A 19,040-nucleotide genomic window follows, 5' to 3' on the forward strand; every position below is an offset into this window, starting at 1 on the left:
ACCGGCGCCTTCCCGCCCGCCTTGGCCACCGCCGAGCGGAGTGCATAAGCTCCTACGGCGAGGAAGGGGGTAATGAGCACATCTCGCCGCTTCGTCGGACGTGCATCGCCAGAATACTCGGAGCCACGGCGGCAGTGCACCGGAATACTGACATGGCGGCGGCATTGCTTATTGGGTATTAAATAAAAGCCCGGTGGTTTAACGTTGAAGGCGTGGGGCTCCATTTACTTTGCCCGGACGTTATTTTTCCAGTAAAGCGGGTGCTACTGCTCCATCATGTTGGTACAGTGAGAGGGGACCAATAGGAAAATTGGATCTATTTTCAGCCTTGGAATTTTTATTTTTTTTAATATATACTGTGATTTTATTACGTGGACGATATCTGGATAAATTTAGTGGTGGATTTAAGCCGTCTGATTTTGTGGCGGGAAAGGTACAACGTCACTATGTGCTTTGGCGTTTTGTACCATGTTGCACCTTTCATTTTCTTTTCTTTCTTTTTTTCTGAAATAATTATAATAAAAAATAATAAATTTTATTATATGAACATACTAAACAAGATATTTAGTCTCGTGTATTTTGAGTCATATGATGTCATTTTATTGAAATAATTATGTTTTCTTTTCTCTTCATATTTGATATAATTACGTATAAATTCTATATAATTTAAAAAACTAAATTTAGTATTCCTAATAATTGATTCATGTCTAATAAATAGATCCATTCGTTAGTCAAAATTTATAAAATTTGTTGATATTACAAAAAAAAAATGAATAAAAATTAATATTTATTTTTGATTGACTTAGTAATAATTTATTGCAAATCAAATAAATTTTTTATAAGCAAATTATCCTTTGTAAAGATGTATCTCCTTAAATACATTCAACAGATCAAAAGATGTGTAAAGGTAGTTCAACAACAAAAACGAAGATCTGACTTACAATAAATCAATAATAAATCAATTGAGGGTAAATATAAATTTTTATTTCTTTTTGTTAATAATAGTAAATTCAATAAATTTCAACTAATTGAATAATTTGTTTATTAGACGAAAACAAACATCAAAGGAACTGATTATAAATTTTTAAATCACAAAATATTTATGTGTGAATTATACCAAACTTCAGAGAATGCGAGGTATAATTATCCATATCTTATATTTGTTCTACTGGATTTTTTTAAATCAATAATTTGAAATATTCATAAAATTCCAATGAGAGAATAAATAATTTTTAAAGTAATTTAATGCATGAAATAATAACAGAAATAGAAGTAATGGAGAAATTACTAACAAAGAAATAAGTGAGTGTGATGTTGATAATTTTGATTATATATTGACAGTTGCTATGTCCTCCAATTACAGTTGTACAATAACATGCAAACAATATCCTAATTAACAATGTAGGTTAAGACTTTGAGGGATTCCTTAATTATGTATGTTTGAGGAAGTGAAACCAACATATTTAGTTCAATCAAATTGAAAATGAAAACATAGAAAACCACTGCTTTGCCATTTAATCTATGATAAATTACAACCTAACTCCCTCAAAAAATTTGGCATAACAAATACCTTTCCATTTTAAAAATTACAAATATCCATAATTTTTAATAAAATTATATAATCTTTGAATAGCAGTCTGAATCATCAACTTTGCTTTCTTTTTGTAATTTTTTAAAAAAAAATTAAAGAATTATATCAGACAAAATGGATGAAAAATTTAAAAACATATAAAAAAGAAATTATCAACTTAGTTCATAAAAATATTTTTAAGAATAAGTAAATTTATAATTAAGAAATATATTTTAATCGGTTTACCACAATAAATTAATGAAAACTTAACAATAATTTATAATTTTAAAAAATATTTTAATCAATTTACCACAATAAATTGATGAAAATCTAACAAAAACTAACAAATTGAATTAATTGTTAGACAACCATTACAATTAAGGGGTATTGAAATTTTTTCAAGCAAAATATATATATATATATATATATATTTGTAAGTATGCCCAACATAAAAAAGCTTATTCTAATTTACCCACTTACTGCCATCTTCAATCCTTTCGTGTCACTGTCCCTCACAGTACTTGGGACTATGTATCTTCTTTGTCATACATAGAATCTCATTAATAGCATAAAAGAATGTTACTTACTGCAGCCTCACTTCAGTTCTTATCTTATAACTTGTCACTGTGAAACAATATAACATGTATAACTACACTCACTATGTAATTAACTTGAACTCAATCAAATAAAGTTCTACTCTAGATCCTGCATCTCATCATCTTAGATTGCTTGCAGCATGATAGCTTTGAATCCATTAAATCAATTTGCGAGACAAAATACACCGGAAATGCCCCTGAACACTTCTCTAACCTGTCTACAACGCCTTTGTATAGTATGAGTCCCAACCTGGGCCGGTTCACCCCGTCACTAGTGCAGCCCACCATAGGAAAATCGATCACTATAGCAGAGAAAAATATCACATTCTATAAGACCAATCTAGAGACCTTCCCCATTGATGTTGGAGGGCAGCAATAAAACTGGCTCTAATTCATCGATCATGCACATCACAATCACAATACCAACTCACACTCTGAATTTTGCCAACTAAAGCCAATGAATTCGTCTCCTGTACCTGATGACCCTCTCATTCTTCTGATCCTCTTTTCCCTTTTACCCTTTTGCCTAAGAATAAAAGCAAGAAGGAAATTTTTGAACCAAAAACCTGGTTTCATCTAACCTACTAAATCACATGCTTCTGCATGCTATACTTGGAGTAACCAGTGGCCCAGCCCATGTGAAAACTCTTCATGGCCATCAACCATCCTAGACACACCTGTCGATCAACTTAGAGGTTTACATTAGATAAATGGCATGCCTAAGGTCAAATATATTTCATGAACATAACCTACAAAACAATGTAGATCTTTAAAACGGTCGTGTAGTTTTAGCACTTACAGAGATGCATGTTAAACATTCAGATCTGTCATGCCCTAGAACTTGTATCTGAAAATTAAAGCTTACAAGTCACAACCATAACTAGAAATCATACTGGGATTCTTCCAACTACAAATAAAATATCCACTTCCACAACATCAATTGGCCACAAATACTATCATCCAGCATATTCTCACATCATGCCAGGTGCTTCTTGCTAAGTTAAGCAAGCTAGATAAAATTACCCAAATAAGACAATCAAAATCTGCTGTATCATCTTCAGAGTCAACAACTGTATACGAGAAGCTACGGAACTCAAACACTTGTTACGACTACTCTTACAAATTTATGTCGGAGGTACTCAAATTAGACTTGCAATTCAGTTCTTGATTTTGTTGTGAGCTAAATTGTTACAACCAATTAACAAATCAATAGTAAAAAAATGCAAAGATAGCAAGCAATATACAACTTGCAAAGTTCATGTGCTAATTTACAAAAGGTCAGGCTCATACTGAGGTCAGGTTTGAAAATCTTCTATGCGAAACTTCTACATAAAGTTCATAAGCATGATTTACTTTGCACATATTATTTTTCCAACTGAATGTAGCTCAAGATTCTTGTCTTTCAGTAATAAATCCATTTACCAAACTCAAGTTCCCCAAGGAATTAGTACAAAGAAAATCAGATCCAGATGCCTTTAGCAATACAGTAATAAGCGTAAGAAGGAAAAAATCAATCTCTTCTACTCAAACGCCAATTGGTGCATTGCACACAGCATTCCACCACACAGATGATGCAAGGAACATCCATTCTTAAACACGAAACTCAAGATAACACAGCAATTTAACTAGACCCACCATATACTTAACAATGGTAAAACATTGGAGAATCTTTCAGTGAGAAATTACATTCTGGATCCTGAACCCAATGTGCGACAGCAGACGCCTAATCAAACATGACCAAAATCCGTAACAATTACCTATTTCCATCTAAGCAAAACTATTACAATTCAATCGAAAAACTCAAGTAAATTCAACAACCCATAACTGTCACCATACCTTCTGGGGTTGATATCCACAAAAGACTATAAGACGAGGCCAGATCCAACTCACACGCGCGTGGCAACAACAGGCGCAGCCGCCGCCGCGGCGGAGGAAGCGGCGCCACCTAGGAACGATAGAAACCCAGAATTAGCTGGCTCCTGATCATCCAAAAACAAATCCTCAGGCATCCGGAAGGCCCCATGCGCGCAAACCACAGCCAGGCCGACAAGCAAAGCGGAGATGAGCACAGATCCGACACTGGTGAGGAACACCACAACTATAGTAGACACCACCAAAATCCCCAAAGTCTCCCGATCCGAGAACGTGCGTCCCGCAATCACAACAGGCTGATCCGAAGGACGGAACAAGTAGAGAAATATCCAGGCAGCGAGGAGGGATAACAAGACGAGGAGGGAGAAGGGGTGCGAGAGGAGAGAGAGAGCGAGAGAGAGGGCGAGGAGGGAGAGGTAGTTGACGCGGAAGAAAGAAAAGTTCTTGCGGATGCGGGAGGCGGCTTCAGAGAGTGAGTCGGGACGAGAGAAGGAGGAGCGGTCGACGAGCTCCAACCAAGGGCGGCGCTGGGAGAGGCCGTGGCGGACGGTGGCGTTGAGGCGGGACAAGAAGGCGCGGAAGGCGGGGGTGGCGATGGGAGGCTGGGATTCAGATTGGGGGTTGGAGATGGGGAGCGTGGGGGCAGAGGCCATTGCTGGTAGCTGGTTTTAGAGAGAGAAAGTGGGGGATGGTTGGTATGGTGGCCTCCGAGTCTGAGTCTGAGTCTGAGTCTGAGGGTGGAGTTGAGCAATGAGCAGAGCTCTCGCACCAACACTCACGCCGTGTGAGATCTATTTTTCTTCTCCCTCACAACTCACTTCTTCTGGGTTTGGTTTTTCTTTTTTTAACTCTCACTACTTCTGTTTTCTAGATGTCTATTTTAGCTCAAATTATTTTTTTTAAATTAAATTATTCTTATAATAGTAAAAATATATTTTTTTATATATATTAATACGTAAAGACGTATAATGATAATTTGATTATTAAAAAATTGATTAATCTATAATAAATCAATAATAAGTTAATTGTGAATAAATATAAAAAATTTTTCAATTTTTTGTTAATATTAATAAATTCGGTAAACTTTGACTAACGAATGACTTATTTTTCAAATGAAAGCAAATCTCAAGGTGGTTAGATGTAAATTCCCAAACCACTTAATTATAATTATCAATCAAATATTTATATTTTAACAACTAATAACAATTATCATAATTATATTATAATCATCAATATGATATAATTATATGAATTGATATTAATATCTAATGAATAGACAAGTAATTAGTACTTGGGAATTAAAGGTGTAATAAGTAAGAACAGAAATGATGTTGGTATTAAAACAGGTAAATTGCCACAAATGAAGCCCAACTTCACTGAAATTTCTTTAACTGGAACTTGATCTAATAAAAATCTTATCCATCGATTAAGACGACGATATCAACAAAGAAAATGAGAAGTAGAAAATTTGAATTGTCTTAATCGGAGCAACTGACTCTAGTTGATACCACGGAAGGACGGCAAGACGGCAATGAGGGGATCTCCATAACCCACAGCTTCTGAAAAATTAATTCCAAACTCAGAATAAGCAACTCATCATGAACAACTTAACGCCCACACAAATATTCATATGCATCCTCAATCATTTCCTTCACAAATGCAGAATGTTTTAAATTTACGTTGTCGTAATTGATATTAACAGAACATGGAAGTTAAAGTTACAGGCAGGCCTGGAACGTGAAAGCATTAGAATCAAGCTGTTTCCTATTAATTCCAAAGGAACTATGGCAAGTTGGACTACTTCCATTCTTCTTGTTCCATACTGAAATGAAGATGTAGGTTTATCCCATTGTTCATGACCAAAAATTAAACAACTTCCAGGAAACTTCACAATCAAATGCGAACTGAAAAATAAATGTCCAAGGCATCATACCTCCATCATTGTAAAGGAGCTTCAAGACTTCTCCAGCCACACCGGACTGCTCAGATTATTTCAGGATGGTAATGAAAGAAAAGAGAAGATCATTATATGTTGTCATGAAGGAAGCCATAAATATAAAAATCTAAAAATAAGGCTTACTCTGACAGGAAGTTCGGTGCCAAACTGATCCAGAAAGCCTATCACTTGTCCCTCCTTGATCACATCACCCTGAATGCACAGAGAAAGAACAGGTTTAATCATTGCAAAATTTAGTTTATATCCTCAAGTTAATTTTTATGTGTATATGCAGAAAGTGGTGTAAGCCTTATTAATGCAATAGGGCCCAGCTCTATTTTTCTGATATAAGAAGAATAATTTAGTTATAGAGAGATATAAATTAACAAGACTTGATGACAAGCAAGTGCTATCATGTATATACAAAGCAAGAAGAAAATTAGTGAAGGAAAACTAAGAATCAGATCTCTCAACAACATTGCAAACTGATAAAGTGAAACCAGCAAACTGCTCTGCAGGATTGTCCATAGGGATGACCCACACACAACTCCATCGTACAAAGCAATGGAGACTGTTATAACTATTCTAAAGCTTTAACTTTCCTCTCCAGCTAGACAGACCAACTTATAGCCATCATAGCATGCTATCAGCTATTATAGGAAAGGGTTTTGACCCACTAGGAGAAGACCAAGTCTTTCTATGTTTTTCTTTAGTTTAGAGTGCAGGATTGCTATTGGTTCTGGCTGACTCTAGCCTAATCTGGTCAAATTTATGTGTACAAGGATGTGATCAAACTGATCTATTTCCCTCAAGCCTTGCTACAGCCTATACATGATTGGGCGATGACGCTTTTGGCAAGGTTTCATACATATGGTCTAGAAATCGTGGCAGGAAATAGCTTGGCTTGCAGTTATGTCATAGACAGGGTGGAAGGCATTTAAAAAAGGGCTTGGCAGCTTGGCTTTATTTTACAGAAAGCACGCTTTGCTGAGCTAGCATGGACTCTGTCCCTTCCCCTTAGCCCTCTTCGTTTTTTGTCAACGCGCTCTTAATCTTTCTCCAATCCCCAAAAACATCAACCCGTCACACAGAATGCTTACAGTATTTACAAAGCAAGTTATCATGCACAAAAGAAAATATTAACATTTCATGAAGGTGCTAGACTCATAGATTACCTGAGCAACAGAATTTCCATCCTATTTAACGAAACATCTTTCTGGAGTTCACTAGTAGCAGTCAAATAATAAGGGTAAAATTTCATGGTTGACCATAAGAGAAAATTTTACATATAGGACACCGTAAGGCCCAGGAAAACCTAACCAAAGAGGCGGGCCAAATATAATATTAGACATTTCTTAGAGGCAAGGTGTCAACCTAAGAAACTTCTTTTATGCTCTTCTAACCTTCACACCTCGCGACTATAGCACTCCCACCAAATACAAAGAAAAAATAAGAACAAACGAAATCGAATAAAAGAGATTACAGAAAGGAGACTTATTCCATGTAAGCACCTCTTTGCATGCAGGAGGTTGCTTCTTTCCTTTCAGAGTCCTGGCTCTTCGGAACGAACCAACCTAAGCAAAGGAGTTGCGAAGTGAATCACTTAAATATGCTCCATAATATATATAATCGATCAAACAGGTCATGCAATACATACCGTGGGTGATGATACTATAACATAGCCAGTAGCTCCAGAGGCCTCTAGTGCAGCCAATTTGGCTACCTTCTCGATGGAGACATTTGTAAATGGGCTGACCTTTTCTGAAGAAGGTTTTGGCGGGGATGAGAGGGCAGCAGGCGCTGATGCATTTGCTGGTTTACTTGGAACAGGTGGTGCAGTTGTTTGGGGAACAACAGATGCAGGGACTGGTGGGCCATCAATGTTCCGTTTCATGTGAATTTGGAAGGCTCCAAACTGTTACATAGAAAAACATCGGCATGAATATGAATGTCAAAAACACAGATATATGCCATGATAACATGCTAGTCAAAGCATTCTAAAAGTTATTACATCAATTTCAGCCTCATGAACCAACCTAAACATATCTTGTCAAGGAGAGCAGTAAGCCATGTTGCAATCATTTTTAACCACAAACCATTTAACCTTTTGTAATTTAGTGAGTACAATGGACAGGCTAACTAACGGAGAAATAATGCCTGAAGCATGTTTAATTGCTTTACATAAACCTCTGAAACAAAGAAAACCTACTCCACAATTATCAATAACAACAGGAACTACAAACTAGATGTCAATGCTTCAGAGTTTGATGGTCAAATAGGTAATATCAAAGGCCTCTTAATATCTTGAACACGTTGTTGATATATTCACTACTCCGGGCCCACCAGAATAATTTCTCTCACGTTTCTTTAGACTGTCTTTTGTCAGATTACTACAGAGCTAAACAATTTATACATTTTTATGGCTCAAGGAAAAGCTTCCAGATTGTTCATTGCTAATATTGATATCTCACATGGCAATTAGTTTCGCATTCATGAAACGAGATTTAATGTTCTAGAACAAGGCGTTTCCTAGAATAAGAAATGCAGAGATCTTCAATTTTATCTCAAAATGAATTGTGGAACTCGTAGAAACAGATTTTACCTTAAGTTTAAGCTCAGCAATTTTTGTCTCATCACATACTTCTGTGAGCAAGGCCTGATAAATCAAATAAAGTGTCAAAGAAGCACAATCAGGAAGAAGTCTCACCTACAACTGGTACATGCAAAACAAGTACTGATGAATAACAGTTATAATTACAGGATTCCCCCAATTTTTTTCTTTCATTCATGAGATCTACTTAATGAGCAAAGGCAAGAAATTTTTAAAGTGAACCAATCTTTTCCAGAGTAATAGTAACACAAAAACGCATTAGCAACATAGGTTTATGCAACAGATCACATCTTCAGGTACTTTCAAATCAACCTCTAACCACCTTTCCATTCTCTTTTTGAGTGACTTATGGACTCACTCCATTCTGCAATCACAGATTTCACACCACAAAAGGAATTGAATCATGAGAAATCCTAATAGCAGTAATAATTTATTACTGACCAAAATTGTTGTTTTGGCTGGGAAAGTTGTGTGTGTGTGGGGGGAGGGGGGGGGGGGGGCGCAGGCATGTGGATATAAGTGGGGGGGGGGGGGGGGGGGGGGGAGAGCGCAGGCATGTGGATATAAAAGCATTCTTACAATTTGGAAATAAACCTACACGCATGAGTTCTCTCATCTTTCAACTCCATCTAAAACAAAGGCTTCACTGATATTTCTTTGACAACGCCTAATAGATCTTCAAAGAGATAGTGGGTTAAGTTTATACAATCTTAGCAGTTCATGGTTATAACTCATAAAGTCAAAGTCTCGATTCCAGAATACAGTTGTTGCCTATAATGCATTTGCACTTCATTATAGAGCACTGTTGCATACTTTAGTTCTGTATAGCAGTGACATTTAAAGCCAAACAGATGAATTAACAAAGGCAAAAATTAAATCACAAGAATACCTCAAAACCATTGGGAAAAGTCATACTGGATGGTGATTTCTTCTCTAGAACAGCTCCATTGGGGTCACCTGAATTGGAAATAAACACACAAATGATAACGAAAAAGTTGAGTTCTGAAGACATCTTTCCTTCAATATTAGTGCAGTAAAACAACTCACTGTTAGATTTGGATGTCACAGGAGTTTCAGAATTCTTCACGCATGACACAAGGATAGCGCCATGTCTGTTCGTAGATGAACTTAATTTACCACCACAAACAGTCAATTTACTCAGGTTGGAGAAGGCTGAATAATTTATAGTAACTGTACCAGGTTTTTCAAGCACAGTCCTAAAATGAGACCCCTTGGTGAAAGCATCTGTAGCATAGTAGAATACATCAAATGTCCACTTCAAAACAGCTTAGAAGTTCATAGTTTGGATAAGTGAAACTTAGCCAAGATTGAGATAACAATTCTTTTGACAATTCATGTAGAACAAAGATATATAGACTATTAACATCATTGATCAGCATTAAGCATAGGGGACCGAATTAATCTATGCTGTCCTTTCATTCCTTTCATGGATTTCTGCATTTAACATGAACATAGTCTTGCATGTTTTATCCTAAGATTTTGTTACTGTGCACAAAACATGAAAAAATAGAGCTGGAGAATTTATTAGGATTAATTTCTTCTCAGAACAAAAACAGGTTTAACTTGTTGAAGCCTTAGGTTCCATCCCTCCCCCCAAACCCCAAAGATAATAAAAATAAATAAAGAAATATGTGTGTGTGTGTGTGTTAAAGAAAAGACATCTCCCAAGAAACTATCGTACTTTAGTACAGGCTCATCCAAATCCAAGCACATCTTTTCTGTAAGTTTTTCACTCAAATTCCCAAGGCATTTGAAGACAATTCATATACTTTTGTAGACTGTGGGAAGAGTTATCATAAAGATACTATTATTAAACAAAAATCATGAACCTTGAGTCAACTATTCTATATCTGTAAAACCAAATGAGACAGGACCAAAGAACTATCTAATTTTAATTGGAGAAATCCCTGAACTATTAACAATTGCACAGCTCTTCTGTTATAAAACATAGATTTTTGAAGAACATAGTTAGTGAATGAATTACTAATTGCAAGCTAAAAGGAATTCAGCAGCCGGACAAATGCAATCTATAAATAAACCTAGTAATTTACCAAGTGACAAGAAATACTTAATCTCAAAACCGAAAAGAAAAAGCAAAGCAAAACAGTGCCATGAGGTTATAATTTGCTGGTTTCCTTTTATGAGCACTTTATCAACTCTTGCTTAATCAATTATCATACCGACTAACGCATGGCTTAAGTATAACTGCCAAGTTCCACAATAAAAGGTGGGTTGTTTAAGTTATAACAGTCAGTTTGTGTTGCTTTCACACAGGCCCATAGGTATCAGCGGCAAAAAATTTATTTCAACCACAATTAAAATATGAATAGCCACCAAAATCAGACACAATAAATTGATATATAGTTCCACAAACATAAAGAGTACTTGATTGATTGATTGATTCTTACTTCAAATGCTAATGTGAGATGCTTATTTAACATGTCCAGTGAATAAAATAGTTAAGCTTTACATCCAGACCTGCCAGATAATAATATAATGAACACCAAGTCACATACTTCCAGAATCTAGATACATTCACCATCCCTAATCAGCGCCTCAAGTAGTATTCCCTCTAGTTCGCACCCAGCTAAGCCCACCAGAAAAGGATGAAGTGGTCCCAAGTACAAAGCTCCCAATTGGAAACATCTTGCCTTATGTATGAAGGAAATATTAAGATAAAATGAAGAAATATTGGATGAACAATGACTTTAAAAAATTAATCTTGAAGTGCAAGTTAAATTTTAGATCAATGCAGCAACCGCAGAGCTTATGAAATCACAACAACTTCACATTGACGAAATCACCCCACACACACAAAAACACACCCACTAGGCCCTAAGCATATTGACTGAGTGTACTTTGTGCAAATCCAAGAAATCGAAACTCCACGTTATGAGCAGGACGAAAAGTTACCTTAACCACGAGGGTTTCAATGTGAACAGACCACCAAGAATAGATAAAAAACCTATATAACTTAAAACAAATGATAATTCATCAATTCTTCTTCCAAATGCTAAGGGGGTATGTTTATTGAGTTCTTCAATTGCTTAAAGTAGTTAAAGTACCGAACGGATTCCACTCAGGCCCACCTACCAGATCAAAGGATAAGAAACGCCAACTAAAAATATTTCCACAATGTAGAATCATTTACCAACCCCTAATTACCATTTCCAGTATTGTTTCTCCAATTCGCACCCTGCTAAGCTCATAAGAAAAGGATTACTCAAATGTAAGTCATAAGCATGTGACCATACAGTAGCTAATTACAGGGAAATTATTAAAAAAAAAAGAAATAACATTGCATGGAGCAATAATTTAAGACATGAATCGACGAAGTTTCACATAATTTCTAAATATTGATAGAGAGAGAAGAAGGGCACTAACAATGGCAAGAGCGGAGAACAGCGGCGGACTCCATGGCTCTCAAATGGCAATTAGATTGGGAAGATCCAACAAAGATCAGAGTTGCTGAAGAGGAATTCCTCGATTTATATGGAACGGGATATATATGTTCGTCAATTAGTTTGTTCGTGCTTCGAAATGTCCGTCCCCTCGCAACACTCACTTCACTTCACCTGCCTGCTACACCCACACTCACTCTTTTCTATGCTGCCGATTACTAACGTGCGCTTTTGGGACTTATTCCGCGCCTTTCATTCATTCCTATATAATTATATTCAGGCTTCGGCGATACAGCATTTCAACATATGTTTAATTACCAATTGTTTCATTGGATAATTACATTTATGTACATTCCTCATTTATTTTCTTTTTATATAAATCATTTCTATCTTCTAAAAAATTATAAAAATCAACTTTGTAGTTTTTAAAACTCAAAAATGCTCCTGAGTCAACCTTTAAAAATAATTTTTCAAATATAGAAATGCCCTTAGGAGAGTTTCTATAATTATCAAAAGATAAAAAGGTATCAAAATAATATTTATTTAATATAACCCCATATCCTTTTAAATTATTTATACTATTTTTTAATTTAAATTTAAATTATTTTTTTATTTAATCTCTATATAAAATGCACCTTTTAATAATTAAAATATTAAATTAAATAACTAAGAAGTGCAATTTTATAGAGATTCAATAAAAAAAATGATATAACAATATATATATATAAATTAAAAAATAGTATAAATAATAAAAGAATATATTGAGTCATATTATTCATTTTCATAAATATTACTTTGATGCTCTTTCTATCTTTTGATAATTACAAAAGTACCCCTAAAGGTATTTTTGTCTATCTTTAAAAATTTATTTTAAAGGTTCACTTAATCAACAGAAGGTATTTTTAAGTTTTAAAAACTGCGGGCTGATTTTATAATTTTTCAAAAAATAAAAATAATTTACGTAAAAAAATAATAAGGGAGAAGTGTAAATGTAATTATCCCTTATTTCATTTCATCCACACAACACTAAGAAAATTTAATTAGATGAGACTTTGAGTTATTACTTAATTTGAAGTAATTAAACATATAATTTTTATTAAAATACTCTTAACTTCCTTAATGAGTTGTTTCAGTAATAATTTAAATGAATTAAGTTTTAGATATATATTTTCCTGAATTTTTTAATATAAAATAGTACCAACATTATCTCCATTTAAAAGAAAAATAAATATTTAATATCAATAGTTTATGAGAAAAAAAAATGCAATTTACCCCGAAAAACAAGTCAAAAGAAACCATATACATAAATTTAACAAATTACTTCCATGTTTTAAAAAATATAGCAAATTGCCCCTCTCTCTAAATCATTAAGGATATAATTTATTTTATTTTTTCCAAATATTAGAAGCATAATTTGCTAGTTTTTTTTTTTTACAATAGTATTTTTACTTATTTCTCATATCATATAATTATTCAAAATAATGAATAATTTATGCAAACTAACTATAAGTTAGGAACATAAATATAATTATCCTTATAATTGAATTTTGTAAATATTAATGTAAGAATCAACACATAAAATTAATTTAGCCTGGGAATAAAAAGCATTGATGCATCCAAATCTTTTTGGGCTTCAAGTTCAAAAGGTTGTAAAATTATTTATGCATTAAATTCTGGTTTCAACAAATTTTTCCAGCTGCTCGTCTTAAGCTTGAAGAACCATTATGACGTATGTGGTTATTTCCGGTTTTAAAAATCAGACATAAATCCAGCAAAGGAAGAACTCAAGTGTAAAACACAGAAAGAAGATGTCGAAGATTACGCACTGATAAATCAACATAAAGATGTTCTAATCAAAGCTATTAAGATACACATTTTTCACCAACATGCACAAACTACCAACAAACAGAGCAAAAGGAAAAACCCCTAACACAACCAAATTTAGAGATAAATTAAAAGAAATTGCAAAATCAACCACCAAATCCATATAAGGTGCGGCCCTGCCTCTTCAAAGCATAGACGACGTCCATGGCGGTGACGGTTTTGCGCCGAGCGTGCTCGGTGTAGGTCACAGCATCTCTGATCACATTCTCGAGGAATATCTTCAGAACACCCCTCGTCTCCTCGTATATCAGACCGCTGATTCTCTTCACTCCGCCTCTCCTCGCCAGACGCCGGATCGCCGGCTTCGTGATTCCCTGGATGTTGTCCCGGAGCACCTTACGGTGACGCTTTGCTCCGCCCTTGCCCAGCCCCTTGCCTCCCTTCCCACGGCCCGACATTTTCACTCAGAGAGACTGAAACTGCAAGAATTCGTAGTGGGAATTGTTGGTGAAATGGGGAAATTCTGTACGAGTTAATATAAAGGGAAATATTTGATTTGGCGGTGGTTTGAACTTCGCGATTTGGAGGGTTTATAGTTTTGGCGGAAACCTTTTGAGCTTTTGGGATTTTTGACGGACGGCCACGGATGGCGATCCGAGTGATTTGGTATCATTTGTTTTCATCCGTTGGATTGAATAATAGAAGAACGTTAATTGATACTCTTCACTAGCTGGATTGATGACGTGGAATTTGTTTGTTTGGATTTGGAGCTACGATGGAAACACTAGGCCCAACAAAATAATGGGCTAAGCCAAGCCCATTTGAATTACGTTATTGTGCTGTGAATACGGCGATACCAATCTCCTAAATGTACTTGTGTAGTGTCAACCAAATGTACAGCTCTTCAAATGAGTACATAAATTTAGTCAAAACTTAGTGAATTACGGAATAAATATTCTAGAGTTGTCATATAATCAATTTAAATTTAATGACAACCCATGTGAAGTAAAATTTCCTTAACTGCAATTTGAACACCTACTCTTTATCTACGTAAATTCATTCCATAAACAACAGTCTTGAAACAACAAATGACAACAATTTTCCCCCAATTAATAGAAAAGGAGTACATCTCACTCATATCTAAATCAAAGACAGACAAACCACTTCTCTAAACTCTAACCTCTTGGTCTCACTATAGAAACTCCTATGTTTATTAGGCCAATACGTCAACCAAATCCACCCCCTCATCTCCCACTCCATGCTCCTCCCCATGCAGTCCTTATCCACCCTCCAACACACACTCTCCCCATATTCATCACCCGCAAAAATCACCCCTCCTTCCCTTGTGAAAGCCCTATCCGCATTCGTATACCGATTCTTGAACCACGCCTTGTGATGGATCAAAGCCAATTTCGAAGGTTTCGATGAGAAAACCTCTCTACCGTCCACGCTATCATGCAGAAACCAGTTCAAGATCGCGCTGTTTCCATAGACGGATTGCTCGAATTTCCACGGTCTCAAGCTGACGGTCGACGTTTCTCCAGCTGAGAAGTTGAGGCCTACGGTGTTTGGAGGCTCGAACGAAGCTTCGATCGCTTTTTCAACGCTGATCTCTCTTGTGGGATTCTCTGATGATTTGCTCACTGATATGCTTATGATGTTGGCCTGCAAGGTTGGTGTGATTTGCAATGCTATTCGAGAAGGGAAGTGTTTTTCTGCTGTTCCAGCCCCACGTTCGCTCATGAGGGTATCTGTCACGAGCTTGATAACATCACACCTGAAATTTATCACAAAAAAAAGGAACTAAATATGTAAATGAGGTAAGTTACAGAACACAAATTGTGCCGACAACCTATAATTATAGAATCAAAAATATAATTTTGCCCAAAATTAAATATTCTGACTCTATCCTTGTAATTGTAGGCCTTTTAGAAACACGCTTTTCAACATAAGAACCAAAAATAAAACGATCATACAATAATACATATAGGTTCTTGTGCATGTTCAAATCTTACAATATTACCTTATGTTGTCTATGTTCACCATGACTTCAATCCACTTTTCTCGAACAACCACCTTGTGGTTCAGTTGGATCACACCCTCTAGTTGGTGGTAGTTAAGAGAGAAGAGCAAACGATCATCAGACAAAGGACCACTAGACTTCTCGACGTTCATTGCTATTACCGGACAGTACAATTGAACTTTCCACAACCCTAACGTGGAAAACGAGTATGAAAACAACGAGGATGGAGTCTTGATGGCTGAATTTGCAGCTTGAAGTTCCGAAATCCAGTTAGTGATGGCAAGATTGATCGAACGCATCCATAGCTCTTCAACATTAGACCCCAAAAGCCTCATTAGAAGCTTCGACACTTGTCTAGACTTGGGGCATGAAAATTGATCTTTCAACGTATTTAGGCATGATGTGCGTACATCCCGGGGAGCTTCATAGATGCAAATGAGGAATGTGAGACTGAGAAACGAGAAATTGAAGACGTCTTTAAGGTTGTGTGGTTCGAGGGACAAACGTGGGAGTTTACGAGCATTAGGGCATTTGTTTGGCGAGTAGTTTAGAACATCTTCGATGAAATTACTTATGAGGAAGGAAAGAGTATCGTTATCTTGTAGTAATTTGTTGGACGTGGGCTTTAGCACTACGCTTTTAGAGGTCCAGAGAAAGATGGGGAGATTGTAATCCGCAAAAATGGAGATGGAAAAATACGAATTGCTCAAGTTCTTGATCGATAATTTGAGAGAAGGGTTTGAAGAATACCTAGGACACAAGCTCGATGAAAAAGAGGTTGTTTTCCATTGAAGGATTGGAGGGAGTTGTTCAATCCAAGAAAACAAATCAAGAAACGAACAAAAAGCCATGAATGCTGAAACCTTTCAATTTCTCCCCTTTTCGAGCTCAATTAAGCTAGGCATGCTTCTTTATTTAAAGACAATTAGGGCATCGAATAATGTTTCTTGATCGTGATAAGAAGAATCAAAGGGATAAAGCAAAAAAACCATTAGAGAAAATGTGCAAGAAAAGATCTCAATATATTTTAAGGAATAAAGTTAATTTTGTGGGTATATTATTTGGAAACTTAGAGAAATAAAATGCATGTGCATGCATATACAACCATCCCTAGCCAGCTACCAACTTTTTGATATGGTCTAGACGTGTGGGGATCTGATTTCTTGTTTAGAATTTTCATCCCTTCACTATTATTCATATATATCTCCTTATAAGTATAATTTTTTTTTAAACAAATTAATTTTTATCGGCGATGATTAATAATTAAGATAAAAATTATTAATTAATTCTACGAGTCACATAAATGATATCGTGTGTTTTTAAAGATTTCCGTCAAAGTTTGCTTGTCATATAACAAATATTAAATAATATTTGATGGACATTAATTCGTGGAAAAATTGCATTTTTTGGTCCCATATGTTGGAACTGTTTTTTATTTAGTTTCATTTTTTACAAATTTTTCATATTGTATCTCATAAGTTGAAAAAATTTTCAATTTTAATCATCACGTGCATTTTTCGTTCAATAATTAACAAAAAATGTACGGAAATGCACGTAAGACTGCTAACTGCTTTGTTAATTATTGAACAAAAAATTGCATGTGAAAACTAAAATTGAGAAAAAGTTCAACTTATGAAATCCAATATGAAAAAATCATAATGAATAGGATTAAATTGAAAAAAGTCATAACATATGAGATCAAAAATATGATTTTCCTAACATCCATAAATGTGGCTGGGTTTCCATAGGAATAAGTATGTATGTGCAGGAATATCAAACAGAGTGAATTTATATTACAATAATGTTATTGTTTGATTTTTGTCTAATCATGTAAGAATTGTCCGGATTATTAGATAATGGACCTTATAAATCGATTTTAGTACTGATGAATTATTTGAATCATATACAAGTTCATGATCAATGAGATATATAATACATTTGTTAGATGTTAATTCATTATTTGTAATTTTTCCTACATTGGAGAATTTTGTATTTGATTTTATAAAGAAATAAAACAATAATAATAATAATGAATTTTACATGTATCACGTAATTAGCCAAATCCAGCTAGTACTAAGTCAATTAAGAGCAAATATCGATATACATTCAAATATATAAATATATATTGCTAATATTAGCAAAATTTGTGAATTTTGGTTAATGAATGAATCTATTTATTAAATAAAAATAATCATCATGACTCAGGAGTACTAAATATAATTTCTCAAATTACAAAAAAATTACGTGTTATCAATTGACTCAACAAAATAATAGCGAATCATTTTTTCCTCATAAATCAGTGTTTTGAGTCCTTCTATTGTTGTGAGTGTTATTTTGATGGATAATTTATAAATATTTTTATAGACGATTTCTACTTTTTGGGGTTGGCATTTACACATAGTGGTGATTAAAGTTGGGATCGAGCAAAACTTTTTATATAAAAAATAAAGTAAATTACAACTGGCTCCCTTAAAATTTATTATAATTACAAATACCTCTTCATTATTTTTGAAAAATTACGAATGTCCCTTGAAATCAATAATCATCTAATAAATATCATTTCGCAACAACCCATTATATGAATAATTTGTTAGACGGAAAGTAATTCTAAAAAGTATTTGTAACTTTTCAAACAATAAGGGGTATTTGTAATTATAACAAATTTCAAGGGAGTCCATTATAATTTATTCTAAAAATAAATAAATTAAATTAAAGCATCTAGCCATGCATGCGTACTTGGTAGTATAGGATATAGCTTTTACAAGCACCAAAGAAAGGAGAATTGAAAACGCGACATAGGCATTATGTTATGCTCTTCTACAATTTATTCCTAAATTCTTCTGCCTAACTAAAGTGAAAAAAACGTTTTTAAAATGTCAAAAAGATTTAAATAAAAATTTAGATATTGGTATTATTTATTTGGGTTGGCAATAATTCTATATCTTAGACAGCTAAGGAGTTGTGCAGTCATTTTCTTTCTTTCTTTTTTTTTTTTGTATAAGGTAAATTTTATTGATAATGTAGCACGTAATTCACGCAAACAGTCCCTTTATTTTGACATAATTGGTCCTAGTTTTTAGAGGACTGATTGTTTTATATTTTATTATGAATAAAAATAAAAAATATAAACTAAACTATGTTTACGAATACTAACGTTGTACCATTCAAAATTTTTAAAAATATAAG

General features: G+C 34.6%; 5 protein-coding genes across 6 annotated transcripts in view; all 5 read right to left on the minus strand.

The window, feature by feature from the left end:
• The window catches only part of LOC105167197 (protein RETICULATA-RELATED 6, chloroplastic), a gene marked incomplete in the record, with an annotated part of 5,332 nt that extends 4,987 nt beyond the window's left edge, over positions 1 to 345 (minus strand). The window contains 1 exon segment of the mRNA XM_020695357.1: positions 17 to 345. Within this exon segment, the coding sequence (XP_020551016.1) occupies positions 17 to 224 (208 nt within the window).
• Positions 2,270 to 4,889, minus strand: LOC105167006 (PRA1 family protein B3). Of its 2 annotated transcripts, XM_020695358.1 has the most exons (3): positions 4,003 to 4,889; positions 2,966 to 3,013; positions 2,270 to 2,843 (listed from the first exon to the last, which is right to left on the minus strand). In XM_020695358.1, exon 1 carries the CDS (start codon positions 4,689 to 4,691, stop codon positions 4,053 to 4,055), a length of 639 nt encoding a protein of 212 aa, XP_020551017.1. In that variant the 5' UTR covers positions 4,692 to 4,889; the 3' UTR covers positions 2,270 to 2,843; positions 2,966 to 3,013; positions 4,003 to 4,052. The 2 variants fall into 2 exon arrangements, with proteins under 2 accessions (XP_020551017.1, XP_011084858.1); XM_011086556.2 differs by lacking the exon at positions 2,966 to 3,013.
• On the minus strand, positions 5,323 to 12,258 carry LOC105167007. The gene is made up of 9 exons (XM_011086557.2): positions 11,991 to 12,258; positions 9,633 to 9,830; positions 9,475 to 9,542; positions 8,577 to 8,630; positions 7,632 to 7,889; positions 7,486 to 7,548; positions 6,119 to 6,187; positions 5,972 to 6,017; positions 5,323 to 5,597 (listed from the first exon to the last, which is right to left on the minus strand). The coding sequence occupies exons 1-9, from the start codon at positions 12,022 to 12,024 to the stop codon at positions 5,536 to 5,538; spliced, it is 852 nt and encodes a 283-aa protein (XP_011084859.1). The 5' UTR covers positions 12,025 to 12,258; the 3' UTR covers positions 5,323 to 5,535.
• On the minus strand, positions 13,799 to 14,431 carry LOC105167008 (histone H4). Its single transcript, XM_011086559.2, has one exon. It carries the CDS (start codon positions 14,287 to 14,289, stop codon positions 13,978 to 13,980), a length of 312 nt encoding a protein of 103 aa, XP_011084861.1. The 5' UTR covers positions 14,290 to 14,431; the 3' UTR covers positions 13,799 to 13,977.
• LOC105167009 lies at positions 14,716 to 16,730 on the minus strand. The gene is made up of 2 exons (XM_011086560.2): positions 15,855 to 16,730; positions 14,716 to 15,608 (listed from the first exon to the last, which is right to left on the minus strand). The coding sequence occupies exons 1-2, from the start codon at positions 16,703 to 16,705 to the stop codon at positions 14,972 to 14,974; spliced, it is 1,488 nt and encodes a 495-aa protein (XP_011084862.1). The 5' UTR covers positions 16,706 to 16,730; the 3' UTR covers positions 14,716 to 14,971.

Source organism: Sesamum indicum, linkage group LG7, assembly GCF_000512975.1.
Source record: "Sesamum indicum cultivar Zhongzhi No. 13 linkage group LG7, S_indicum_v1.0, whole genome shotgun sequence".
NCBI lineage: Eukaryota > Viridiplantae > Streptophyta > Magnoliopsida > Lamiales > Pedaliaceae > Sesamum > Sesamum indicum.